The sequence below is a fragment of the Spea bombifrons genome, chromosome 11 (assembly GCF_027358695.1).
Source record: "Spea bombifrons isolate aSpeBom1 chromosome 11, aSpeBom1.2.pri, whole genome shotgun sequence".
Taxonomy (NCBI): Eukaryota; Metazoa; Chordata; class Amphibia; order Anura; family Pelobatidae; genus Spea; species Spea bombifrons.
This window is the reverse complement of record NC_071097.1, coordinates 4,012,175-4,039,131: the sequence shown is the minus strand read 5'-3', so window position 1 is coordinate 4,039,131 and position 26,957 is coordinate 4,012,175. Positions and strand designations below refer to the sequence as shown.

The 26,957-nt window shown below is 49.0% G+C and overlaps 1 protein-coding gene across 2 annotated transcripts; it reads left to right on the top strand.

Annotated features, from left to right (window-relative positions):
- WAPL (WAPL cohesin release factor) lies at nt 1–26,603 on the top strand. Of its 2 annotated transcripts, XM_053450617.1 has the most exons (20): nt 1–235; nt 3,852–4,348; nt 5,918–6,964; nt 7,880–7,989; nt 11,358–11,432; nt 17,256–17,351; nt 18,008–18,157; nt 19,109–19,245; nt 19,365–19,476; nt 19,994–20,218; nt 21,925–22,036; nt 22,190–22,287; nt 22,504–22,580; nt 23,143–23,318; nt 23,651–23,766; nt 24,041–24,199; nt 24,324–24,531; nt 24,711–24,799; nt 26,111–26,206; nt 26,472–26,603. In XM_053450617.1, exons 2-20 carry the CDS (start codon nt 3,874–3,876, stop codon nt 26,535–26,537), a joined length of 3,624 nt encoding a protein of 1,207 aa, XP_053306592.1. In that variant the 5' UTR covers nt 1–235; nt 3,852–3,873; the 3' UTR covers nt 26,538–26,603. The 2 variants fall into 2 exon arrangements, with proteins under 2 accessions (XP_053306592.1, XP_053306593.1); XM_053450618.1 differs by lacking the exon at nt 11,358–11,432 and having other exon boundaries at nt 2–235.
- Nucleotides 26,604–26,957: the final 354 nt, after the last annotated feature.

Below are 26,957 nucleotides of genomic sequence, written 5' to 3'. Positions count from 1 at the left end.
AGGGATGTTCCCGGGCCCTGTTTAAATAATAACAGCCGGGGCGGGGGGTTTCTATCTGTTAATTTATTTTATTTATTTCCAACCGCTTTTCTTTTGTTTTTGTTTTTTTGTGTGCCGGTAATTACCGTGCCCTTACGGGCTGGGAGCCGAAGACCGAGGCCCCTTGCTGGAGAAACCGGGGGGCTGCGGTGGAGAGGAGGCCGGGCTCTGCCAGGAGTCGAGGGGATTAGAACGTGTGAGTGGTGTCCTGGTGCTTACGGAGTTTGGGAGGGCCTGGCTCTGAGGCCTTGCTCGTAGGCCTTCTCCCAGCTGAGTTTGAGGGGAAGTTTGGCTGAGCCAGGCCTGCGGGAGTAGGGCAGGAAACTTTAGCTCGGCCTGGCTTTGGGGGGGCCGGGGGTTTGTTTATGGCCTGTGGGGGAGATAGGAGTCCTCTAATAACTGCTCAGACAGTGTTTACTCTCCTCCTTCCGTTAATGAGAGGCTTGTAGGCCGTATTTCCTCCCCATCAGGCTCCATTAGTTTGCTGGACTATGATCCCTATCTATAGCATGCATTTGTGTGCATGTGTGATATATATATATATATACATATATATATACGGCCAACAATTCCCACAGCGCTTCTCACAGTCCCTACATCGAAAGGGTCCGACTGACTAAGGCAACTCGATACATTGGGTAGAAAGATATCTGAGCGCAGGCGTACTATATATATATATATCTCTATATGGTGTCTATAGGCTGCTGAAGATGGATGGCTTTCTATATGGGCTGCTGGCATTGGATGGCTTTCTATATGGGCTGCTGGCGTTGGGCGGCTGTCTGTCTGTATGGGCGGCTGTCTGTCTGTATGGGCGGCTGTCGCGTTGGGCGGCTGTCTGTCTGTATGGGCTGCTGGAGTTGGGCGGCTGTCTGTCTGTATGGGCGGCTGTCGCGTTGGGCGGGTGTCTGTCTGTATGAGCGGCTGTCTGTCTGTATGGGCGGCTGTCTGTATGGGCGGCTGTCGCGTTGGGCGGCTGTCTGTCTGTATGGGCTGCTGGAGTTGGGCGACTGTCGCGTTGGGCGGCTGTCTGTCTGTATGGGCGGCTGTCGCGTTGGCTGTCTGTCTGTATGGGCGGCTGTCTGTCTGTATGGGCGGCTGTCTGTCTGTATGGGCGGCTGTCTGTCTGTATGGGCGGCTGTCTGTCTGTATGGGCGGCTGTCTGTCTGTATGGGCGGCTGTCTGTCTGTATGGGCGGCTGTCGCGTTGGGCGGCTGTCTGTCTGTATGGGCGGCTGTCGCGTTGGGCGGCTGTCTGTCTGTATGGGCGGCTGTCGCGTTGGGCGGCTGTCTGTCTGTATGGGCGGCTGTCGCGTTGGGTGTCTGTAGGGGCGGCTGTCTATCTGTATGGGCGGCTGTCGCGTTGGGCGGCTGTCTGTCTGTATGGGCGGCTGTCGCGTTGGGTGTCTGTAGGGGCGGCTGTCTATCTGTATGGGTGGCTGTCGCGTTGGGCGTCTGTCTGTATGGGCGGCTGTCGCGTTGGGCGGCTGTCTGTCTGTATGGGCGGCTGTCGCGTTGGGTGTCTGTATGGGCGGCTGTCTGTCTGTATGGGCGGCTGTCTGTCTGTATGGGCGGCTGTCGCGTTGGGCGGCTGTCTGTCTGTATGGGCGGCTGTCGCGTTGGGCGGCTGTCTGTCTGTATGGGCGACTGTCTGTCTGTATGGGCGACTGTCTGTATGGGTAGCTATCAATGGGCCGCTGTGTGTTGGATATATAATCAGAAATTGGGGCATATACACTATTTTCAGTAAAAAAAAAAAAAAAAATAATTGGGGTTTATTGCCTAGATATTGAAGCTTTGGGGACAAAACACCCAAAACTTTATTGACACTTCAATACTATTAACAGAAAATCTAAGCATTGTTAGCGATCTGATGCGTGCACCAGTTGTTAGATCTTTGAGTTTTTACAGGGTAATACATACGTATATATATACACGCACACGCACACGCAACCGTTCAAAGGCTTGGGGTTATTTAGAAATGTCCTTATTTTGGCCATTTAAAAAAACATGAGATGGATCGGAAATCCGGTGCAGACGGGGTTAATGATTTAAATGACCTTTATCCCTCCCATCACTCCTGGGCTCCAATGGCCCTTTATCACTCCCATCACTTCTGTGTCCCAATGGCCCTTTATCACTCCCATCACTCCTGTGTCCCAATGGCCCCTTATCACTCCTGTGTCCCAATGGCCCTTTATCACTCTCATCACTCCTGTGTCCCAATGGCCCTTTATCACTCCCATCACTCCTGTGTCCCAATGGCCCCTTATCACTCCTGTGTTCCAATGGCCCTTTATCACTCTCATCACTCCTGTGTCCCAATGGCCCTTTATCACTCCCATCACTCCTGTGTCCCAATGTCCCTTTATCACTCCCATCACTCCTGTGTCCCAATGACCCTTTATCACTCCCATCACTCCTGTGTCCCAATGGCACGTTGTGTTCGCAGATCCAAGTTTAAGTTTAAAAGGCTAATTGACGGTTAGAAACCCTTTTGTGATTGTTAGACAGAAATGTCCTTTTTTTACGTGAAAACACCCCAAACTTCTCAACTGTAATGTGTGTGTGTGTGTGTGTATATATATATATATTGCGCATGTGGCTTTGGTGCTGTGTCCTTTGCCCGGGATGAGCTCAGTAATGGAAGCGGAGCGGGCCGGGTCTGCTTTCTTCTCGTATCTTTCTGTAATTCCTTGCCGGCCGTCGCTAGGCCCCCCCCCCCCATCAATATAAATCCAAACAGGAAGGCGTTGCGCGTTGTGACGCCTCTGTATATTATATACGTATATATTATATTATATTATGGAATTGATATTAAATAGCAGCGTTTGGGTCTCTGCGTTTGTTTACCGAGTTACTGTGACAGGTGGCAGCGATGCGCTACTGCAGCTGTCATCTGGCTTTTTTCTTCTTTTTTTTTTTTTTACATTTATTTAAACTTTATTAACTTTTGTTCCCGAAATCTTTATTCCGAGTGTGTGAGCGTTGGCTGTTTTAGGGTTTATTACATCTACGTTTATATTATATTCAGTAATCCGGGTAGAACTGATAGATGTCCGTGGGGTGCATCCTTCGGCCCCCGTCTAGTCTGCCCATTTTTCCTGCTGTAAACGCTCAAATCTTAATCCGCCGCTGGTGTCGTCGGGTTCAGGGGCCGCATGCTTATCCCATGCATGTTTAACTTCTCCATTAGCCTCTACCACCTCTGCTGGGAAGCCGTTCCCCTTATTCACCACCCTCTCGGTAAACTAAAACTTCCTTGCTTTGCATTTAATCCCCTGACCCTCTAGTTTTATATGACGGCCTCTCGCTCTAACGTTTCTCCTCCTTTGAAGAGAAACCTCCCTCCTATATATTATTTTTATTTATTATTATTTTTATTATATATATTATTTTTATTATATATATTATTTTTATTTATTATTATTATTTTTATTATATATATTATTTTTATTATTATTATTTTATTATATATATTATTTTTATTTATTATTATTATTTTTATTATATATATTATTTTTATTTATTATTATTATTTTTATTATATTTATTATTTTTATAATTATTATTATTATTATTTTTATTATATATATATATATTTTTAGCTCTTTATCTGGTGCATTTTCTGATTGCCTTGGTTTCTATTTTCCGACTCGTCCGATGTATAAATCCATGCGCGTATCGGTAGCCTTGTGCTTTTTATTTGGGTCGCATGCACTCATTGCACCCGACGCTACGGCATTTGATGGCGCTATGTAAAATATTATTTATTTTTTATTCTAAATATTTATTTTTTCTGTCTGTGCGCAGGGAATATGAGACAGATCTCAACATGACGTCCAGATTTGGCAAAACCTACAGCCGCAAAGGAGGGAACGGCAGCTCCAAGTTCGACGAGGTCTTTTCCAATAAGAGAACCACTCTCAGCACGAAATGGGGCGAGACCACGTTCATGGCCAAGCTCGGGCAGAAGAGGCCCAACCACAAGCCCGACGTCGCCGAGCTCCCCAAGAAGCCCAAAGTGGACGACGACATCCACGAGGACCCCTTCGGCTTCGACAGCGACGAGGACTCCTTGCCCATATCCTCGAAGAACGTCCCGCAGGCCAAGAGCGCCGCGCCCCAGCCCCCCGAGACCGACCGCTCGCTGCTCGAAGCCAACAATAAAATCGCCACGTCGGAGAACCCGCCGGCATGCCGATTAACCGCGCCCGACGGCGCCGCGCATGGACTGAAGGAGAAGAACACAAACAAAATTGTTGAGGAGGGCAAGGCTCGCCACGGGTCGCCGAAGAAGAACTTCGCAGGTATTTCTGGCTTTGGGTTTCTGTTAGTTGTATGAAATGTAGCGCGTTCTGCGTTTGTAGCCGCGCTGGACCTGTCCTTCAGCTGCTCAGCGTGATACCTTTGGAGTCCGCTCGCTAGAGTCTCAGCCCTTCAGACCGGAGCCGCTATTGCTCTTCCATAATGGGATAATGAAGCGGGGAAACGCTTCTCCAAATGATCCATTTAGTGAATAAAGGCCTTTGTGTATGTCAAATGCTGTTGGCAGAACCTATGGCTCCTGCCGCATCTGGGTGTTTTCCCGGTATGGCCACCCGGACGCTGAATACACATACGCCGTTTTCGTCGAATCAGAAGCTTGATAAGATACGGGGCATGAAAGGTACGCGGTATATCAGATCTGTATAGGGGTTATGGGACCGGGATAGCCATAGGAGATGGTACTGGTCATCCAAGCGGCTTGTTGATCGCGCAGTCACATCCGCGCATGGGCACGGCCTGTCTCGTCGATGACCTGCTTTTTGCAGTCTCTATTTTTCCCCCAAATTTGTTTTGCTGGTACTGCAGCGTGTCAAGTGTGTCGCCGAGTACGATCTCGTGAGCATGAGTGTTCGGCGATGCTACCTTGGGAAGCGCGTTACTGCCGATGAGTAAAACCCGCGGTAATAAAGAGATTAGAGTCAGTCCTGTGTTTTCCAAAATGGCTTTTATGATATGGAATATCTGCCTTGCCTCTCATCGGGCCAATCGTGGCCCTCAGCAAGGCGGTCTTCTTTTTATATATATTTATATTTAATATAGTGCAGGTTTATAAGTATTAGGTTCTCCTTTAACCGTGGCGTTGGTCGTCACACTCGGGGGTTTTAGTATACAGATCATTCTGTGTGTAATTCAGAGTTGGGCCGCTTCTCCTGCCGTAAAAACCCAAACCTTAATCAGTCGTGGGTCTCGTCTTACACTCGCGAAGGAAAGAGATAAGCTTCTTCCTCTTAGTCTGTGGTCATCTCGGCCGTTTCCGAGAGCCCGTTGGCTATTAAAAGCCGCAAAATAAAAATACAATCGCTCTCCGACGGACAAACCCGTCTCCTTATTGGTGTCCGGCTGTATTTATAGCGTTATGATGTCTGGCGGGTTACAGAGATATAGTTTTTTATTTTATTATATATATATAATCCTTTTTAAATTCTTGTTAAAAAAAAATGTTGCTATTTATTCGAGTTTTTTTTAATTATCATTTATTTTATATATATATATATATAATATATAATATAATATATATAATTATATATTTTAGCTATTTACAGAATTTTTTCTTATTGATGTTTCTTTCTGAATAATTAGTTTTTTATTTAATTTTATTTAATTATTCAGAAAGAAACATCAATAAGAAAAAATTCTGTAAATAGCAAAAAAAAATAAAATATATATATATATATATATATATAAAATAAATGATAATTAAAAAAAATTGAATAAATAGCAAGTTTTTTTTTTTTTTTAACAATGTTGCTATTAGTTATTATTTATTTATTTTTATTTTTTTATTTTTTTTACTTATTTTCTAATGCAAATTTTTTTTCTTTCCAAATCAGGTCACCTAAAGAATTTTACCGAAGAGAGAAACAGTTTCTCCGTCCCAAAGAACGCCGACAGCGACGTCAACAAATCCGAAGAGACGCTATTTGGTTTGCCCGCGAAGAACGACCACGGCGGCAGGAAACCGGCGGAGACGCTGATCTCCAGCTTCGCCCCGGACTCCGACTGGGATCTGCTGGTCGGCAGGGGGTCGGACTCCCCGTCGCCGAGAGACCCCAAAAAAGAGACTCTGAAAACGGTGCTCTACGACTGGGAGGAGGTGACCGCCGAAGGCTCGGAGACGTCGCCTCTTCATTCGGAGGAGAACAGCCTCTCCGAGTTCAAGAACGAAGAAGAAAAGGCCGACGGGCCGGAGGAGCAGCTGTCGGAAGAAGCCGCCCAGGGCGCCGTTAAGCTCGGGAACTGCAGGACGTACTGCAGGTCTAACAAATCCAAGCAGCCCCCGGGGTCGGCAAACTTTGATAAAATCCTAGATGGCTCCAAGTCCAACAGCGCGGCGGAAAAGCCAAACCCGGCCACCAAAGCGTCGAGCGCTGGAAGCAGAGCCCCGGGGAGGACTAGAGACTACACGGTCCTTCACCCGTCCTGCTTATCCGTGTGCAACGTTACCATCCAGGACAGCATGGACCGCAGCATCGACGAGTTCGCTCCCACCACGCCCGCCACGGACCTGGGCGAAGCGGGGCGCCTCCGCAAGAAAGCCGACGTGGCGACGACCAAGGCGGCGGCGACCAGGTTTCGCCCCGGCAACGTCAAGTCCAAGAAGGACGCCAAGCTGGAGTTCTTCGGCTTCGACGACCAGGACGACGGCGGCGGCGAGGAGGGCGGCTCGCGGTCCGCCGGCCAGTCCAACTACCGCATCAAGTACTTCGGCTTCGACGACCTGAGCGAGAGCGACGACGACGACGACGAGGCCGACTGGCCCGCCCGGGAAAAAAAAACGAAAAAGAAATCCAAGATGGCCGCCGTGCCGTCTCCTCCGTCGCCGCAGAGCTCGGGGGCCGCCGAAAGCCTACCAGACAGCCAGTCCGCGAATAATTCAGGTATGTGATCCTCGACGGCCCGCTGCTCTGAAATATATTTAACTATCTAAATGCCAGCCTCGCAATCAAGAACAAATAAAGGGGCTGCTGGGCTGTCCCTGTAAATGTCTCTCTGTCCCAACGTCTCTCATTCTGATATTTTTATAATATATATCTAAAAAATATATATTATTGGGACCATTCCAATGGTTGCTATGGTGACCTACCCCAAAATCACTTTTTATGCATAACTCCTGGTGTATTTTTCCCCAACCCTTTCCAGCTTTCTATGATGTCATCAAGCATAATGCATGGAGATATATATATATATATATTATATATGATATTATATATGGTTGGCAGACCTGCTGTACACGTAGTGCCAGATATAGCAGTAACAATTAAGCCTAATTGCTCATCGGAGACGCGAAGAAATGGCGGCGTTCAGATGAATCTTTCATGGCCTCGCGTGCGATGTCCGGAGACAACGAAACGGATTTAGTTTCATTTCCGATGTAGTTTTCTCATCGTTTTTTTTATTTTTCTTGTTTGCCGTTTGTAATTTTCCATTTGGAAGTTCATGTTTCGCGCATGTGTGTTAGAAGCTGCAGCTGTGCAGCTGCCCCACTCCACCCCACGGTCCCCCTGTTCTTGCTCCTGACTGGCTCCTCGAGACGTGAAAGTGCTCCCGTTAAAATCGTTGGGAGCGCTTTCTGTGCAATGGGGGCCGGAGCTGACTGGTGTGGGGAAGGGGCCAATGCGGGGGGGCCGCAGCAGAAATGTATGGGGGGCCGTGCAGTCGTCGTATGCATTACGGTGTAAATCATGTCCGGACTGTCCCTTTAAAAGTACGTTTGTCATAATAAAATAATGTATTTCGAAAGCTTCTTCCCGTTAAGCGAATCTGCCCCTAAAACCCGTCTCCCTGAACCGTAGATCTGATGGAAGATCCGTACGCTGCTCCCGAAGTCTTCAAAAAGCCCGCCAGCAAGCAAGGGGAGAAGACGAAAGATGGCGCCCGCAAGATTTTCAGCGGCCCCAAAAGGGTAAATTCTCTCTCTTTTTATTATTTGTGACCGCGTGGTTCTGAAAGCGTTCCCTGCGATCAGTGCGAGCGTCTCAGCCGGCCCCCGTTGGGTTTAACGCGCAGAACCCGTGTTTGGTAAGATGAGCCGTGCGTGTTCTTCACCCGCGGGCGGTATCTGCGTGGAAGGTTTTAGGGGACGGCGTAAAGCGAGTGTTTCTGGGGGGGTGCTTCAAATGTCAATAAAGTTTATTCAAATAGCGTAAAGGGCGCCAGCTATGAGTTTCCGCTCTTTCTTTATGATCTGTGAATAAACTTTATTGACACGACCTGACGTGTGGCAATCGCCGGTGTGTTCCTTTGGCGTAAATGTGAATTCTGTAGACTTATCCGGCCCCCGTCTAACCTCCTGTAAAGACTCTAACTTTAATCAGTCGTCGGTCTCGTCTTACATTCAGGAGCCGTATGTCTACCCCTCACTGTATTAACCTCTACCACCTCTGCTGGGAGTCTGTTCCACTTATCTACCACCCTTTCAGTAATATAAAACTTCCTTGTGTTACTCTAACCCTTTTCTGCTTCACTCCGTGTATGCGTTAGTAACGGCTGTGTGCTGTACGTTCTATGGGAAGCATCTGGCTGCTCGGGACGCGGCTGTATTGGTGGCGGGAAAGTCTCTTTGGAGCGGGGGGTGGGGGGGGTTACCTTTTCTGTGGCTTTTTGGGTTTGGTTTTTCAGGCAGAATATATATATATTCCGTTTGGTTTCGCTGTAATCTTCCTGATCGTTTCTGAGATAAAGCCTTGAAGGATGCTTGAGATCTCTGCCGGTTCCCCAAATGTGACGGTGAATGCGCAAGTGTGCTGCGTGCGCGTGAATGTGTATCAAATACAGGCACTTTCATTTCCTCCACTGTATTAACCTCTACAGCTTCGAAGCCTCTACTTTTATTAACCTCTTTATGTACGTGTGTGTGTGTGTGTGTGTGTGTATATAATGTGTATGTATGTCGTTTCATCCAAGTGGCGCATGTTGAAATGATCCCGTCTTTCCTGCTGATTGTTCTCTTGTAATCCGTTCTGTACGCGACCGTTCAAGACTGGGTTGTTTTTTTTTTATTCTTTGTCCATTAAAATAACATGAAATGGATCAGAAATCCAGCGCAGGAGGGGTTCATGTTGTAGCCGGAAAGCGGCTGATTTTAATGCAATATCTTCATAGATGTACAGAGGCCCTTTTATCACTCCCATTCCAATGGCACGCTGTGACCCCAAACTTTTGATGCATAGTGTGTATGTACCATATGTGTATATGTGTATATATGTGTGTATACTTGTGTATGTACCATATGTGTGTGTATATGTATGTACGGATGCTTTAGTATCTGCTGCTACTGGCCTGGCTGTCCTCTTTATATACTGCTGTCTCTCTCTATATAACTCGCTGCTGCTTTGTAACCCGAAATAATTCACCCCCGGCGCCCCGATACCGTCAATGCTATATTTTTTTTGTGTGCCGTGGATTGGTTGGTTAAGCTGTCAATCAGTGGTAGGAAAGTGATCCCATTGAAATGAATGTGAACCCCTTACAGATGGGGGGGCAGGGAAAAGGGGTTAATGTATGGGGGGGATTCTGCAGAAAACCCCTCCCCCATGCGTTTGCAAAACAGACCACGTGTTAAAGGGACCCCGCACCTATCATACATCAGTAGGCACGTGGCTGGAGTGTCCGGTAGCCTCCACGTTCAGGCAGAATAAAAGCCGTCCTTTCCGGTAATTTCTGGTTTGCTTCTTTTTGTTTGGTTTCATAGCACCGGGCTGTCCCGAGTATAGGCCGTTGGGGTTTAGAGGGTGGAGAGCGTGACGTTTTTAACCTCTCCTCTACTACTTCTGCTAGCGCGGTCCGTCTGGAAATCGCCCCCCCCCCGGCAACGCGCGCTGGTAACATTAGCCCCCCCCCTGCTCATTCTTAGAGGCTGCCTCATGAATTAAGACGGGCCTTAAAAAGCTCTCCGGTATTGCAGCCCCGTGCCGTATAGCCGTTATTATTCATTCATTTTTTTTAGGTCCCTTTCTTTAAAAGTAATGTTTTACTCAGGTTAAGTCACATGACCCAGATTTTCCCTTGAGACAGATTCTCTCCTTCCAACAATAATACTTTTTTTTTTTTTTCCCCTGTCACTCGGCATCTCTACGTCTGTCACCGCCGCTGTGTCTTTAATAGTAGTCATGGTAACACATTTATCCTTGCAGCGTATTCTTTGGGCGCCGGCGTCCGACCCGTCTCGCTGTCTCGCCTCTACGCGTAGCATCAGGACTCGCCGTAGGTGGAACGGCACCTTTTAAAGCAGATGGATTAAGTCCAGACAAAGTTTCATGAGCCTCGGCGTACTTTAATCCCAACCTCGCCCGTACGCCCTTAACGTATTAAAGAAACGGCCTTGTGTTAGGGGAAGCTCTCGCGAAGAGGCCGCAGCCAATCACATGGATGTCGTCAATACTGGCCGCTACCCCCCTTCAATTCTTATTGGAGGCCCTAATGAGCATGTGCGAGTAGTGTGTACCCGTGAATGCTTCCTGTGTTTAGTTGAGGCTGCCAGGGGAGGGGCTTAATCACACAGGAATGCCATTTAGTTAAGGAGCGCCTGCACTGTTTTGCATGCAGCGAAATGCGTCGGCGTCCAGGCATTTGCTCCCCCTGGTGGCTGATCACGCGCATTGCCATCAGCGATGCAAGTCTATGGAGCCGTGCTTGCTGATCAGCGCAGGGGGAGGGAGAGGGAGAGAGAAACTGGGCTTTAACTTCTCAATGGCATACTATACGTCTTGACAGTCCATCCCCAATAAGCTTCCGCTGGGGGAAGAACTTGGCTGGCCCTGTACGATGCGTAGGTAAATCTGTGATGACTTCTTCCGTCTCCCTACCCAGTCAATTATACATTTTCCGGGGCCAGCTCAGCCGTTCTTTGCAACGAATAGCGAAGAGCAGACCCAAGTGTGTCGCTTAGAATAAATGACGTAGATCCTCAGCGTGGAAACTTTATTATGTGTGTTTTTTAATTTTTTTGTTAATTTCTGATGTTCTGTATGTATAAATACATGGTACAGGGGCTTTGGGGTACTTAAAAATGGGGCTAACGACGCCTGCGTTCCAGCCACGGATCCTCTGCCCAGGCGCCAGCTTAGCCTTCTCATTGGGCTACTACCTACCATAGAGAGGCTAGTACAGATTCTGGGGGGGGGGTGCGGGCAAAACCATAGAGGCAGACGAGGGCGGGGGGGGTGTGCTCGATTGCGGTTCTAGGTAACGTGGAGGGAGCGGACTGGGTGCGATAAGGCCGGGTTATGATGTCATAAGCCTAACCCCTACCCCCTTCTTCTCCTCTAACAGAACGCGGGCGAGTCTCAAACGTCGGCAAAGGAGCGTTTTACCTATAAAAGACACTTTTCTTTGTGTAAGACCAAGGTAACATGTAACCGTTTTGTCATATTCTAACCACTCTCTGTTTTAGGTTCAGACCGGGGGGGGGGGAGGGGGGCGCGGGTACATCTGTGCAATAAGATGACATTTTTCTGTTAAGTTCTGCTGTTTGGGGCAATTTATCCTATTTTTAGTAATATAAATAACCACAAATTTAATTTTTCGCTCTAGCCCAGTGACGGTGCGAGGTTTAATTCTGTTTAGATGTCTCTCTATATGTATATATTTCTTTTGCTCTCGTATAAAGGGTTAAGTAACCCGCTCTGGAATGTTCCTAGAAGTCGGGAGAAATCTGGCTGCCTCCATACATTTTGGCCGGGAATGCTTAATTTGGCATGTGACTCGAAAGCAGGTTGTTGCCATTCCAGCAAAAAAAACTTCAGGGGCAAAAATAAAGCCAGAGTGGAACAGCACCTTTAAAGAATAGACAGATGAGGGGGGGGTAGCACTTAATGGGTTAAAGGGACACTCCAGCCTTCCTGCGCCCTTTAATGGTTACTATAGGGGTTTGGATCTGGGAGCCAGCCAACAAATATAGTAGCCCCCCCATCCTGTTTATTTCCCCATGTTTTGGTCATATGGCGATGCTGTACCATCATACGTGCCTTTAACATACGGAGATATATATATATATATATATATATATATATATATATATATATATATATAGTGACGGAATGCCCGGTATTTATGTGAAAGAGTTAATGCGCTTAATAAGCTGGTAAACGATGCCATACACTGACATCCACACTCATACTAATACCGTACACTAACACACCCCTGCAAACACTATGTGCTGACACACACTCACACTAATACCGTACACTCACACACCAATACAAACACTATATGCTGACACGCACTCACTCATACTAATACCGTACACTAACACACCCCTGCAAACACTATGTGCTGACACACACTCATACTAATACCGTACACTCACACACCCATACAAACACTATATGCTGACACACACTCACTCATACTAATACCGTACACTAACACACCCCTACAAACACTATATGCTGACACGCACACACTCATACTAATACCGTACACTCACACACCAATACAAACACTATGTGCTGACACACACTCATACTAATACCGTACACTCACACACCCATACAAACACTATATGCTGACACACACTCACTCATACTAATACCGTACACTAACACACCCCTACAAACACTATATGCTGACACGCACACACTCATACTAATACCGTACACTCACACACCAATACAAACACTATGTGCTGACACACTCACTCATACTAATACCGTACACTCACACACCAATACAAACACTATGTGCTGACACACTCACTCATACTAATACCGTACACTCACACACCCATACAAACACTATGTGCTGACACGCACATACTCATACTAATACTGTACACTAACACACCCATACAAACACTATGTGCTGACACACACACACTCATAATACCGTACACTCACACACCCATACAAACACTATATGCTGACACACACTCACTCATACTAATACCGTACACTAACACACCCCTACAAACACTATATGCTGACACGCACACACTCATACTAATACCGTACACTCACACACCAATACAAACACTATGTGCTGACACACTCACTCATACTAATACCGTACACTCACACACCAATACAAACACTATGTGCTGACACACTCACTCATACTAATACCGTACACTCACACACCCATACAAACACTATGTGCTGACACGCACATACTCATACTAATACTGTACACTAACACACCCATACAAACACTATGTGCTGACACACACACACTCATAATACCATACACTGACATCCACACACTCCTACTAATACCGTACACTCACACACCCATACGAACACTATATGCTGACACACACTCACTCATACTAATACCGTACACTAACACACCCCTACAAACACTATATGCTGACACGCACACACTCATACTAATACCGTACACTAACACACCCATACAAACACTATGTGCTGACACACTCACTCATACTAATACCGTACACTCACACACCCATACAAACACTATGTGCTGACACGCACATACTCATAATACCATACACTGACATCCACACTCATACTAATACCGTACACTCACACACCCCTGCAAACACTATGTGCTGACACACTCACACTCATACTAATACCGTACACTCACACACCAATACAAACACTATATGCTGACACGCACACACTCATACTAATACCGTACACTAACACACCCCTACAAACACTATATGCTGACACGCACACACTCATACTAATACCGTACACTCACACACCCATACAAACACTATATGCTGACACGCACACACTCATACCATACACTGACATCCACACACTCCTACTAATACCGTACACTCACACACCCATACAAACACTATGTGCTGACACGCACACACTCATAATACCGTACACTGACATCCACACACTCCTACTAATACCGTACACTCACACACCCATACGAACACTATATGCTGACACACACTCACTCATACTAATACCGTACACTAACACACCCCTACAAACACTATATGCTGACACGCACACACTCATACTAATACCGTACACTAACACACCCATACAAACACTATGTGCTGACACACTCACTCATACTAATACCGTACACTCACACACCCATACAAACACTATGTGCTGACACGCACATACTCATAATACCATACACTGACATCCACACTCATACTAATACCGTACACTCACACACCCCTGCAAACACTATGTGCTGACACACTCACACTCATACTAATACCGTACACTCACACACCAATACAAACACTATATGCTGACACGCACACACTCATACTAATACCGTACACTAACACACCCCTACAAACACTATATGCTGACACGCACACACTCATACTAATACCGTACACTCACACACCCATACAAACACTATATGCTGACACGCACACACTCATACCATACACTGACATCCACACACTCCTACTAATACCGTACACTCACACACCCATACAAACACTATGTGCTGACACACACACACTCATACTAATACTGTACACTAACACACCCCTACAAACACTATATGCTGACACGCACACACTCCTACTAATACCGTACACTCACACACCCATACAAACACTATATGCTGACACGCACACACTCATACTAATACCGTACACTCACACACCCATACAAACACTATGTGCTGACACACACACACTCATACTAATACTGTACACTAACACACCCATACAAACACTATGTGCTGACACACACACACTCATAATACCATACACTGACATCCACACACTCCTACTAATACCGTACACTCACACACCCATACGAACACTATATGCTGACACACTCACACGCTCATGATCACACCATACACTGACATCCACACACTCCTACTAATACCGTACACTCACACACCCATACAAACACTATGTGCTGACACGCACACACTCATAATACCATACACTGACATCCACACACTCCTACTAATACCGTACACTAACACACCCATACAAACACAATGTGCTGACACGCACACACTCGTACTAATACTGTACACTAACACACCCATACAAACACTATGTGCTGACACGCACACACTCATAATACCATACACTGACATCCACACACTCCTACTAATACTGTACACTCACACACCCATACAAACACTATATGCTGACGCACACTCACTCATGATCACACCATACACTGACATCCACACACTCATACTAATGCGTGGCTTGGTCAGGAAAGTGGGGCTGCAGCACCCTGCGTCCTGATCCTGTTGCTTTGCCCCCCCCCTGGATTGCTGGGTTTCAGCCATTTTTGTGACGCAGCAATTCAAATATACCGTATTTCCCCGAGTATAAGACACTCCCATGTATAAGACGCACCTTAATTTTAACAAAAATGTATTAAATAAAGTTATTGAACCTAAATTAGCCCTAAACACCCCATTAACCATAACTGCCACTAAATTAACCCCACCTCCCTAACTTTCAGCAGCCCAAATATTAACTTTATACTTACTGTTAGATCAGTTGCTGAGCAGTGTGTACTATATAAGGAAAGGGGTGGGACCAATCAGTGTGACTGCAGGGAAGAACTGGGAAGTTGAAAGGGGTGGGGCCAATCGGTGCAACTGCAGGGAGGAACTGCTGTGTGGTCGTTTGGGGCAGGGGGGTTTTGCCGCTCCCCTGAAATGTGCCCCCCTCTACAATCCACAACCCCTGTATAAGACGCACCCAGTTTTTCGACCCCACATTTCCAAAAAAAGGTGCATCTTATACATGAGGAAATACGGTAACTTCCAAACGCCGTCTGGCCTGCAGGAGACAAGGAGCCCGAGGTCGGGGTAACAGCGACTGCCTTCAAGGGCCTCTCATGTCTTGGCGGGGAAGGCTTACAATCCACTAGGAGGTGAAGGTTATTTACTATTTTTTTTGGTTAACATTGGTGAGAAGAGGCTGCAGCAGCTCAGTTAAATAAGACGATCCATTATTTTCTGCATTGACTACTTCTTCGGGGTAGTAGATAACGTTGGGGAATAATAATTTAGATGTAATGTAGTCAGTGGAACAGCCTCCCGGAAGAGGTGGTAGAGGCTAATACAGTGAGGGGATGTAAACATGGATGGAACAGACATACAGGTCCTGGATCTTAGACGAGACCAACGACTGATTAAGGGAAAACGGGAGGACTGACCTTGGCCGAACGGGTCTTACCTGCCTTAAAGTCCCAGCTCGGAGCGGATTGTAGATCGTAAGCTCTTGCGGTTAAGTGATCTTATTCTCTGTAAGAATAATGTGCTTTGTGTCTCCAGAGGGCAGCGCTGTCTGCGTTTGGCCCCTACGGTGTGTGCCGCAGCTTTATATTCATTTGGGCTTTATTCACTCGAGGGGGCGACGCGTTTCAGCGCCTTCACTATATATTACCAAAGATCCCACCCCAGTGAGCTTCTGCTGCACGGGGAGAGCTTGGCCGGCCCTGTATCATGCGTAGCTAACTCGCGAGATTTAAAGCCCCTCCCCTGTTGGGTTACGCATCACACGCGACCAGTAAAATCTACCTAGTATATGAAAATAAAAAGTTTATGATGTCATCGCGCGTGCGGAGCAATGGCATTTTTCACAACACCGCCCCGGGTTCCCCTTCCCGTGTCAACGAACGCAGCATTTGTGCCGGACGTCTACCAGTCGGTGCCTGCGCGCCCCCCCCCTGCATGTACTGCATGTATCATAAAGCCCCCACATGCCGGCCGGGCAGCGTTGGCAATAACTCAAAGGAGCCTTGAAAGGAGCCAGGCCTTCTGTAAATGACTAACACAGCGCTGGCTATATGTGGAAAAGTTTTAGGTATTGGGCCAAAATCAGCTGGAGCAGCCCAAGTTGCAGTTGCCCCATTGCCAGCCCTCCCACTGATTGGGCTTCAGGGGCCGCAATGGACGATGCCCTCGGTTTATGCGTGTATTTATATAATCTCGGAGTGTTCGGGGCGAAAGCATCTGCAGAGCCTCGGGTCCTTTAACGTGGGAGCGCAGTGAAGCTGGCGGGAGCGTCTGCCGGCTGACAGCTGCTGCCGTCGGGGAGGCCGATATCTCTGCGTGAGAACCAATAGAATCGCCGTATAGCGGCAATCGGTGACGCTTCTCTGTAAATTCACATGAAAACGAGACCGTTGTGCTTCTGCGTCGATGTCCTTCCTCTGAGACGGTCCCAGCGGCCGGCTGCGTGCCGAGCTCTCGACGGGTTCTCTCAACGTGTCCCGGCTTTTCTTTCAGTCTCCCACGAAAGCAGTGTATAACGCGAGGCACTGGAACCAGCCCGAGTCGGAGGAGCTCCCCGCCGGCCCCCCGCAGAAAGCACAGACGGCACCGGTAAGTCTTCCCGCATCCACCGATGACGCCAAACACGCCGTAACGCTATTTAATATACACGTGTGACGCTGCTGCGCCCCCCCTTCCCTGGAGCTGCTGCGGCTCCCCCCCCCTTCCCTGGAGCTGCTGCGGCTCCCCCCCCTTCCCTGGAGCTGCTGCGGCTCCCCCCCCTTCCCTGGAGCTGCTGCGGCTCCCCCCTCCCCTTCCCTGGAGCTGCTGCGGCTCCCCCCTCGCCTTCCCTGGAGCTGCTGCTGCGGCTCCCCCCTCCCCTTCCCTGGAGCTGCTGCTGCGGCTCCCCCCTCCCCTTCCCTGGAGCTGCTGCGGCTCCCCCCCCCCTTCCCTGGAGCTGCTGCGGCTCCCCCCCCTTCCCTGGAGCTGCTGCGGCTCCCCCCTCCCCTTCCCTGGAGCTGCTGCGGCTCCCCCCTCCCCTTCCCTGGAGCTGCTGCTGCGGCTCCCCCCACCTTCCCTGGAGCTGCTCCGGCTTCCCCTTCCCTGGAGCTGCTGCGGCTCCCCCCCCCCTTCCCCTACACTCACACACTCTCTACTCTCTCTCATGTGTGATAGTGTTTGCAAGCACTCTGGGTGAAGCTTTGGCGCCGTTTAGGTGACATGTTCCCTGGCCGTCAGCTGTCTTTATGTACCTCTTCTTCTTTTAGGCGAAGCCCGCGGAGACGCCCAGCTCCAAGGACGACGGGCTGTTCAAGGCGCCGGCCCCACCGCCCCGAGTCATAAAGACCGTCACCATCCCTACGCAGCCCTATCAGGACATAGTGACTACACTGAAATGCCGGAAGGAACACAAGGAAGTGGGTGTTTCCCCGGATGGCGGGGGCGGGGCGCTGGGCGGGATAAAAATGACGAGACCAGACTGGGGGGTGCCAATATGTCCGGTTTGGAGGGGAGATGGGGTAGAAACATTTAAATACGTAAAAGGGACTTAACGAAGTACAGAAGGGGAGAACAAGAGGTCGTAATGTAAAACTAGAGAGTCACAGGTTTAGATGGAAGGTTTACTGAGAGCGTTGTGGATAAGTGGAGCAGCCTCCCAGCAGAAGTGGTAGAGGGTAATACAGTGAGGGAATTTAAACACGCATGGGATAGGTATACGGCTCCTGAATCTGCGACGAGACCAACGACTGATTAAGGTCTTTACAGCAGGAAAACCGGGCAGACTAAATTGGGGGCCAAATGGGCCGATCTGCCACTATGGGAGTAGCCCGTTTCTCCTTCTGTAAAGACTGAAACCTTAATAGGTCGTTGATCTCGTCATAGATTCAGGAGCCATATGTCTATCTTCTGTATTTTAAATCCGCCCCCTGCTGTATTAGCCATTACCACCTCTTCAGGGAGGCTCTTCCACTTATCTACTTCGTAGTATTTGTTTGAGGAACGAACACATCGTAGCTAATTTAAGCAGCGTAATGAATGAATGCATCGCAAAAGCAGTCCAGATTGTACGCGATGGGAACCGGCGCCGAGTACCCGGGATGTCTTCCCACCTCAAACATTTGCAGATCTGTTATTTCATTCTTTCTTCCGCGGTTCCTTAAGCCTTGTTCGTATCCGTGTTCTATTCAACAGAGTAGCGTAAGCAGCCAGCTTTCCGGAACAGACTGGAGGAATACAGGCTCATTGCTTTAGAGCTCTGGTGCATTCACTAATTGATGACATGTTTTATGTGTCCATTGTGGGCATTTTTTTTTCCTGTGTGTGGCTGAGAGGACCGTGCGCTAATCACTAGAGCTCCTTTCTCCTAGCTTTACACCGTGGTGCAGCACGTGAAGCACTTCAACGACGTGGTGGAGTTCGGGGAGAATCAGGAGTTCACCGATGACATCGAGTACCTGCTGAGCGGACTCAAGAGCAGCCAGCCCATAAACACACGTTGCCTTAGGTGAGTTCCGCCCGGCTGCGGCCCGGGGGTCCCTGTCGCCCCGCGCGCGTTTCAATAAAGTTTCGAGAGGCTGAAGGGAGCAGCAGAATGTAACGTTTCGCTTTCTAACCCCGCCGTAGTGTCATAAGCTTGGCCACGAAGTGCGCCATGCCCAGTTTCCGGATGCACCTGAGAGCGCACGGCATGGTAGCCATGGTCTTCAAAACACTGGATGACAGCCAGCATCACCAGGTACCTCCAACCCGCCGCGTCACGTTACATACGTGTATATTTATTGTATACATCATACGCACACAGAGGGGCTGTGTTGCTGTAGGCTGCGCAGGAGAGGGGAATGGGCTGCGGTGGGTTGCGCGGGGAGGAGGGGGGGTTGCGGTGGGTTGCGCGGGGAGGAGGGGGCGTTGCGGTGGGTTGCGCGGGGAGGAGGGGGCGTTGCGGTGGGTTGCGCGGGGAGGAGGGGGCGTTGCGGTGGGTTGCGCGGGGAGGAGGGGGCGTTGCGGTGGGTTGCGCGGGGAGGAGGGGGCTGTGTTACTGTAGGCTGCGGGGAGGAGGGGGTGGGGCTGTGTGTATATTACTGTACACAGAACTGGGGTTCATGCTCAAGGAGCACAATGTTCTTTCCCATAGAGTGCTTATGAGTTGGGAATTCAGTCCGTTACCGGCAGTAACCAGTCTGTAATTCTCCTTATTTCGTTAAAACGTGTTAGGACACAGAATATTTATGTTTTTGGTTTCCCTTTTCCCGTAGAACCTTGCTCTGTGCACCGCGGCGTTGATGTACATCCTGAGCCGGGATCGCCTGAACATGGACCTGGACAGGGCCAGCCTGGACCTCATGATCCGGCTCCTGGAGATGGAGCAGGATCCCAACGCCAGGCTGATGAACGAGAAGGAAATGAACAAGATAAAAGAGAAGATCCGGAAGCTCTGCGAGACCGTTCACAACAAGCACTTGGATCTGGAGAACATAACGGTGAGGGAACGGTGCAGCCGCACACTGTGTTTAACCCTTAAAGTCATGCAGCGTGCTGGTACATGAGGGTCGCCCCTCCGAACCGCCAGGGTCGCCCTTCCAACCAAACAATATTTTGGGCGGTAAGCGGGTATTAAAAATACCAGCATGCTGTCGGATCTAATCTGGGATCGGCTGGCTGTCCTGATCACTGATACCAAACATGGATCAGGGTTTGATTTCACAGGCTCCTCACCAACTCTAACCCTGCCCCCCCAATAAAAAGTAACATTGTTATAGTTTTACATTGGGGGGGGTTCTCCAAAGACAAACATTGACCGTAAAAGGAGATGTCCATATATTTTTGGTCATGTGCATGTTTTCTGCCTCCCTCCAGAGACGGGGGGGGGGCAGTTAGGGCTAGTTGGGGAGATATGGATCTATGGATAGCCAATGAGACAGGAGAGATAAAACAAAGTGAGACAATGATAAAAGGAAGAGATGAGGAGATCATTAAAAAACGGAAGTGATAGGCCCCCAATGGGATTGTTAGGACAAGTATGTCTAAGTACAAGAGCAAGTGTAAGGATTTGTGTGTCAGGGCAGGCGTGGGTGTGCGTGTGTGTATGGTCAGGCGTTTGTAAGAGAAACGTATATAGGTGAGTATTCTATCCGTTACTGTTCACTCTAACAGATTTTAACGCTGGGGAGCTAGCGCCCTTTGCTGATCCCAGCTGTCCGTCATGAACCATGTCCGTGCATCTACTCAGAAGAGAGGGGCCTTTTTATCGGTTTTTGTTTCCGTTAAATTTCCTGTTTGATATTCGTAGGCAAATGATGGGGAGTTTATTTAAATGGATAGCTTTTCCTGATGAAAAATATACTCAAAACAGCAGGGATTGTCCTGAACCCCCCTCCCCCCAGTGCAGTTTTCGGGAGTATTTGTACCGATCGGCTCTCGGTAGGAGTGGGCAGTGACGCCAGATGGTGCGCCATGCGGGAAACACAAGCTGCTTTCCCCGATTCTCTCTTTAAATCAGCGTTACAATAAAAATGTGAGCGTAATAAATACTCCAGTCCGCGCTGCAGTAAAGGGGCCGATACCCGGTCCGCGTGAGCTGCGCATGAACGCCCCACCGCAGAGATGGAGCAGCTGCATCACGCTTGTTTGATTAGGTGACATTCATTTTTATTTTTGGCGGAAGTAGAGTCGTGTGCCAAGCCGTGCGTGATAAAGGTCACATTCGCATCAAAGCATGTCCTGTTTTATACATGATCCCCACACGCGTGTATCTTGAACGGGGCTGTTTTTAGTAAAGAAAGGACAAAGTGTTTTAAAGATGGCTTCATGTAACCACATGAAGGGACGGGATAATAAGGATTGGCTTATTCGCTAAAGTTGGCAGGAAAATTGTGGTTTCTACTTTCTCACTTCGCTATTCATTGCCACCGAAACCGGAGTTTAACTTCCACTTCTGCTGGGAGGCTGTTCCACTTATCTACCACTCTCTCAGTATATGGCAGACAAGGTAGTTTGTGGTTTTGGGTAGTCCTTGCGCCCTCTGGTGGAAGCTGTTAGAATATAATCTGGTCCTGTGACCGGGCAATCGCCCAACAATGTCACCTGCCTATGTCTGCATTGTGTTTTAGATATAATAGTAAATATTATGTTAAATGTTCCTATTCTGAGGCTGATGAGATCTTTCTGTTTCTTGCGAACCCCCCAGGCCGGCCATTTAGCGATGGAAACATTGCTATCCCTCACTTCAAAGCGAGCAGGCGATTGGTTCAAGGAGGAGCTCAGGCTTTTGGGGGGCCTTGACCACATCGTGGACAAAGGTATGTTAAAGCGATAACGTGACCCAGGTGGCCTATAATCTGGAGAATACGGTATTTTTCATTGGCTGTGTTTCTCTGTGCAAACGTTTCCGGCGGCTTCAGTTGATTTTGTGCGTGCCCATTTTTAATCCTCATCTCTCTGTCTCTCTATAGTGAAAGAGTGCGTCAATCACCTGGACAGCGATGAGAACGAGGAAAAACTAGTGGCTTCTCTGTGGGGAGCGGAGCGGTGTCTACGGGTCCTGGAGAGCGTGAGTATTCGCCTATAGACCCGTTCTCAGGAGGCGGATCTCGTAGGCAATCCTCCAGCTGAGGAGGCAGTTATGGAAAGCTGCTGACCTCTACATGATATGCATGTTTATTCCTCCCCATTTCAGACAGCCTTTGCAAGGGTCGGGGGAGGGGCCAGATGTGCTTATTTAATTTAAATTTATTATATATAACGTGTTTTGTTTGGATCTGGACAGGTTACGGTGCATAACCCGGAGAATCAGAGTTACTTAATCGCTTACAAGGATTCTCAGCTTATAGTGTCTTCAGCAAAGTAAGTGAACACCGCCAACTGTCCTGCTTTTAAGCGGCCATTCTCGTACTAGTTTATGCTAAAGTATCCCACGCGGATGGCGATGATCACTACCGATCCGTCTGCCTTTTCTTTAGAGAGTCGTGACGGTCACGCTTGGATAGGATTGTGGGTAGGGTGAGCTCTGTAATGAGAGAGAGGGGGGGGGGGACCGGCGACTGAGTGAAATTCCAAAGTCTCCCTGCTTTCTCCACCGACCGTGTCCCCGTCTCCTTTTCCATCTCCATCTTCTAGCTCTTCTTTCTTCTGTCTGACTACTTTCCTCTGCCTGTCTGCTTTCTTCCGCCTTGGTCCGCTTTCCATCTTCTTTCTTGGTCCGCGTGTCGGTGAATCGGTACTCCCGGCGCACACCCATCCACGAGGGGGCGACCGTCTGCAGATTCACCGGCAAAGAAAGAAGACACTGTGGAAAAGCAGACTAAAGGGGAGGAAAGAAGACGGGGACACTAGTTACTAACGGCCCTGTAGATATCGATACTCTTTGTGTCTTTACATCTTAATTGTGTGTTTTTTGTTCGCACAGAGCCCTGCGGCACTGCGAAGAGTTAATCCAGCAATACAACAGAGCCGAGGACAGCATCTGCATTCCAGACGCCAAGTCGTCCTCCCACCGGCACGTGTCCTGCCACGTGGGCAAAGCGGTGGAGGACTGCATGCGCGCCATCATCGGGGTGCTGCTCAATCTAACCAATGACAACGGTACTGGGGGATTTTATTTGATACTTTTCCGCACATTGACGTTTTGTATGTGGTATGCCGGGCTGGGGCCGGGGGCGTGCGCTGCTGGGTGCCATCGCTTGAAGATGACTGCTAGGCTCGGTGGCTCGGGTCTATGGGGAGAGAGGCAGTAGGAGAGCTCCATTTATCTCGCTGGCTTCGCCCCGTATCCAAACGTCTATCACTAGTGATTCAGCGATGGGATTGGGGCTGTTTTAGGCCCCCCAATGGGATTGGGGCTCTCTTTGACTGTATGTGAGCCTTTTAAGTGCCGCGTTGATATTTGATTGTAATCCTCTTGTTTTGTTTTTTAGAGTGGGGCAGCACCAAAACTGGCGAGCAAGACAATCTTATAAGCACTGCACTGAACTGCGTCCTCCAGGTTCCAAAGTACCTACCTCAGGAGCAGAGATTCGATATTAGAGTTCTGGTAAGATATGATGGTTAAAACGCACTCGAGTCATCAGGAGAGGAGAAATGTTACAGCGAGAGCTCGTCAACTAAAACATCCTTACTAGAGTAGTAAATAACTACAGAAGCTTCCCAGCAGAGTTGGTAGAGGCTAATATAGTGAGGGGATTTAAACATGTATGGGACCAAGGACGTTTTAGAAGTTATATCTATAATCCGGTGGAAAGATTTATCTATCTATATATATCTATATCTGTGATGTGTTGTAACGTTTATAACTCTTCCCTGTTCAGGGCTTGGGCTTGCTGATCAATCTGGTGGAGTACAGCGCGCGCAACAGGCACTGCCTCGTGAACATGGAGACGACAACTCCCTACGACTCCTTCTGCGGAGAAAACGAGGAGCGCAAAGCTGAAGCCAGGCAGCTCGATGCCGTGGAGGCGCTGGTGCAGGTGAGCTGACGCTCCGCGCATGCTGTAGAGTATATCCTTTAGAGACGTTCCATACGATTGTTCCCGTTGAGACCTCTTGAGCCGACGTTTCAGACCAGTTGGCTGACGGCTTGGTTCTTTTCAGCTGTTCTTGGAGCGGGAACGGGCGGCCCAGGTAGCGGAAAGTCAGACGGACGAGCTCATCAAGGAGGTGCCCACCGCGCAGCACGACAAGAGCGGCGAATGGCAGGAGTCGGGAGGAGAGATCCAGTGGGTCACCGCCGAGAAGGGCCCGAACACCGAGGAGCCGGAAAAGAAGGAAGAAGAAGACGAGGAGCTCGATCTGAATAAAGGTATGGCGGCGTGCGGGGCTTTGCTTGCGTTGTGTGCCGTTGTAAGAAGACTTGCTAAAGCTATATGTTAAAGATATGCATTGAAGTGCATGTGATTGCTGAAGTGTCCCTGTGATAGTCGCTCGTAAAATCATCGGGCTTTGAGTTTTTTAACCCTTTCTTTTTGTTCCCGTTGGCAGCTCTTCAGCATGCTGGAAAGCACATGGAAGATTGCATTGTCGCCTCCTACACAGCTTTACTTCTGGGATGTCTCTGCCAAGAGAGTCCGGTCAGTATGCCGGTACTGCAGCCGGGCTCTAATTCCCCCTCACTATAATAATAATAATATGGAAGGCGTTGGCACTCTATTCCCTGTCATTGTAATAATTATATAGCAAGCGCTTGAGCTCTACGGCCTTCCTTTAATCCCCCTCCCTACTGTAATAATAACACGGAATGCGTTGGCGCTCTACGCCCCGCCTGTAGTATCATTGTAATGATATAGAAGCTAGCGCTTTATGGTCTCCCTCTAATTCCTCCTTCACTGTAACTACTATATGGAACATGCTGGCACCCTACGGCCCGCCTCTAATCCTCCCCTCGTAATAGTATGGAACGTGCTGATGCCCTACGGCCCGCCTCTAATCCTCCCCTCGTAATAGTATGGAACGTGCTGACGCCCCCCAGCCCGCCTCTAATCCTCCCCTCGTAATAGTATGGAATGTGCTGATACCCCACGGCCCGCCTCTAATCCACCTCCTCGTAATAGTATGGAACGTGCTGATGGCCCACAGCCCACCTCTAATCCTCCCCTCGTAATAGTATGGAATGTGCTGAAGCCCTACACCCTGCCTCTAATCCTCCCCTCGTAATAGTATGGAACGTGCTGACGCCCCCCAGTCCGCCTCTAATCCTCCCCTCGTAATAGTATGGAATGTGCTGATACCCCACGGCCCGCCTCTAATCCACCTCCTCGTAATAGTATGGAACGTGCTGATGGCCCACAGCCCACCTCTAATCCTCCCCTCGTAATAGTATGGAATGTGCTGAAGCCCTACACCCTGCCTCTAATCCTCCCCTCGTAATAGTATGGAACGTGCTGACGCCCCCCAGCCCGCCTCTAATCCTCCCCTCGTAATAGTATGGAACGTGCTGGTGCCCCACGGCCCGCCTCTAATCCTCCCCTCATAATGGTATTGAACGTGCTGGTGCCCCACGGCCCGCCTCTAATCCTCCCCTCGTAATAGTATGGAACGCGCTGATGCCCCATGGCCCGCCTCTAATCCTCCCCTTGTAATAGTATGGAACGTGCTGACGTCCCACAGCCCGCCTCTAATCCTCCCCTTGTAATACTATGGAATGTGCTGGCGCCCCACGGCCCACCTCTAATCCTCCCCTCGTAATAGTATGGAACGTGCTGATGCCCCACGGCCCGCCTCTAATCCTCCCCTTGTAATAGTATGGAACGCACTGGCGGCCCACGGCCCACCTCTAATCCTCCCCTCGTAATGGTATGGAACGTGCTGGCCCCCCCCCTTGTCGCATTGCCGAGATATTCTATATATAAAAGCTCCAACGTATAGTTTTCTTTCTTTTTTAGATCAATGTGACTACTGTACGAAACACGCTGCCCGACGGAGATTTCACCATAATGACCGAGATGCTGAAGAAGTTCCTCAGCTTCATGAACCTTACGGTAAGAGACCGCCGTGCCGTTCCGCACTCTAACCCTCCGCTGAGTCCCCCTTCCGGGGTCGTTTCTGTGTTTATCAGCGGCTGGAAAAATTACTTTCATCTCATCACCAGCCACGCACAGATGCTTTGTCTTCCTTAGGCACTAACCTTTGCTCGCTAGTCTATGGTTGTAAACAAGGGGTCTTATGTATCAAAGTCCCCCCCTTTTTCCTCCCCAGTAATAATTAGCTCAATCTAACACACTATTTTTTTGTTGTCTCTTTTAGTGTGCAGTCGGAACGACAGGCCAGAAGTCCATCTCTCGAGTCATCGACTATTTAGAGCACTGCTAGTTTTCACGTTTCATCCGCAGGCCCACGTTAATGCTGGATTTATTGCCCCCGACCCACCGCCCCCCCCCTCCACTTGTGCGAACGGAAAAAATCGTTTATCCCCCCCGAAGATGCACTGAGAGCACCGAGACTTGTGCCGCTTACCCTGATCTAAATGGCCAGACGGACTCCGGCTTTGAACGTTGAACCCGCCGCGCGGAGGGGAGGCGCTGCAGTGCGCGAGACCAGGCTGTTTCTACAGAGCAGTATTTGGCGTCCAAACCAGCGGGATTAATTTTTTTTTCGCTTGACAAATGGGACGCGTGCGGGGGTCGGGGGGGCACTGGTTTGACGTTAGGTCACGGCCAGTTAAAGAAAAGCGAAAGAAATAACGCGGTCGATGGCAGCCACATTCAAAGGCCGCTCGGCCGGCCGTGTATA

Coding starts and splice junctions, on each gene's coding strand:
- WAPL (XM_053450617.1), top strand. CDS start 3,874: ATGACGTCCAGATTTGGCAAAACCTACAGCCGCAAAGGAGGGAACGGC. Junction 22,037..22,189: donor TGACCACATCGTGGACAAAG/GTATGTTAAAGC, acceptor GTCTCTCTATAG/TGAAAGAGTGCGTCAATCAC. Junction 26,207..26,471: donor TCAGCTTCATGAACCTTACG/GTAAGAGACCGC, acceptor TGTCTCTTTTAG/TGTGCAGTCGGAACGACAGG.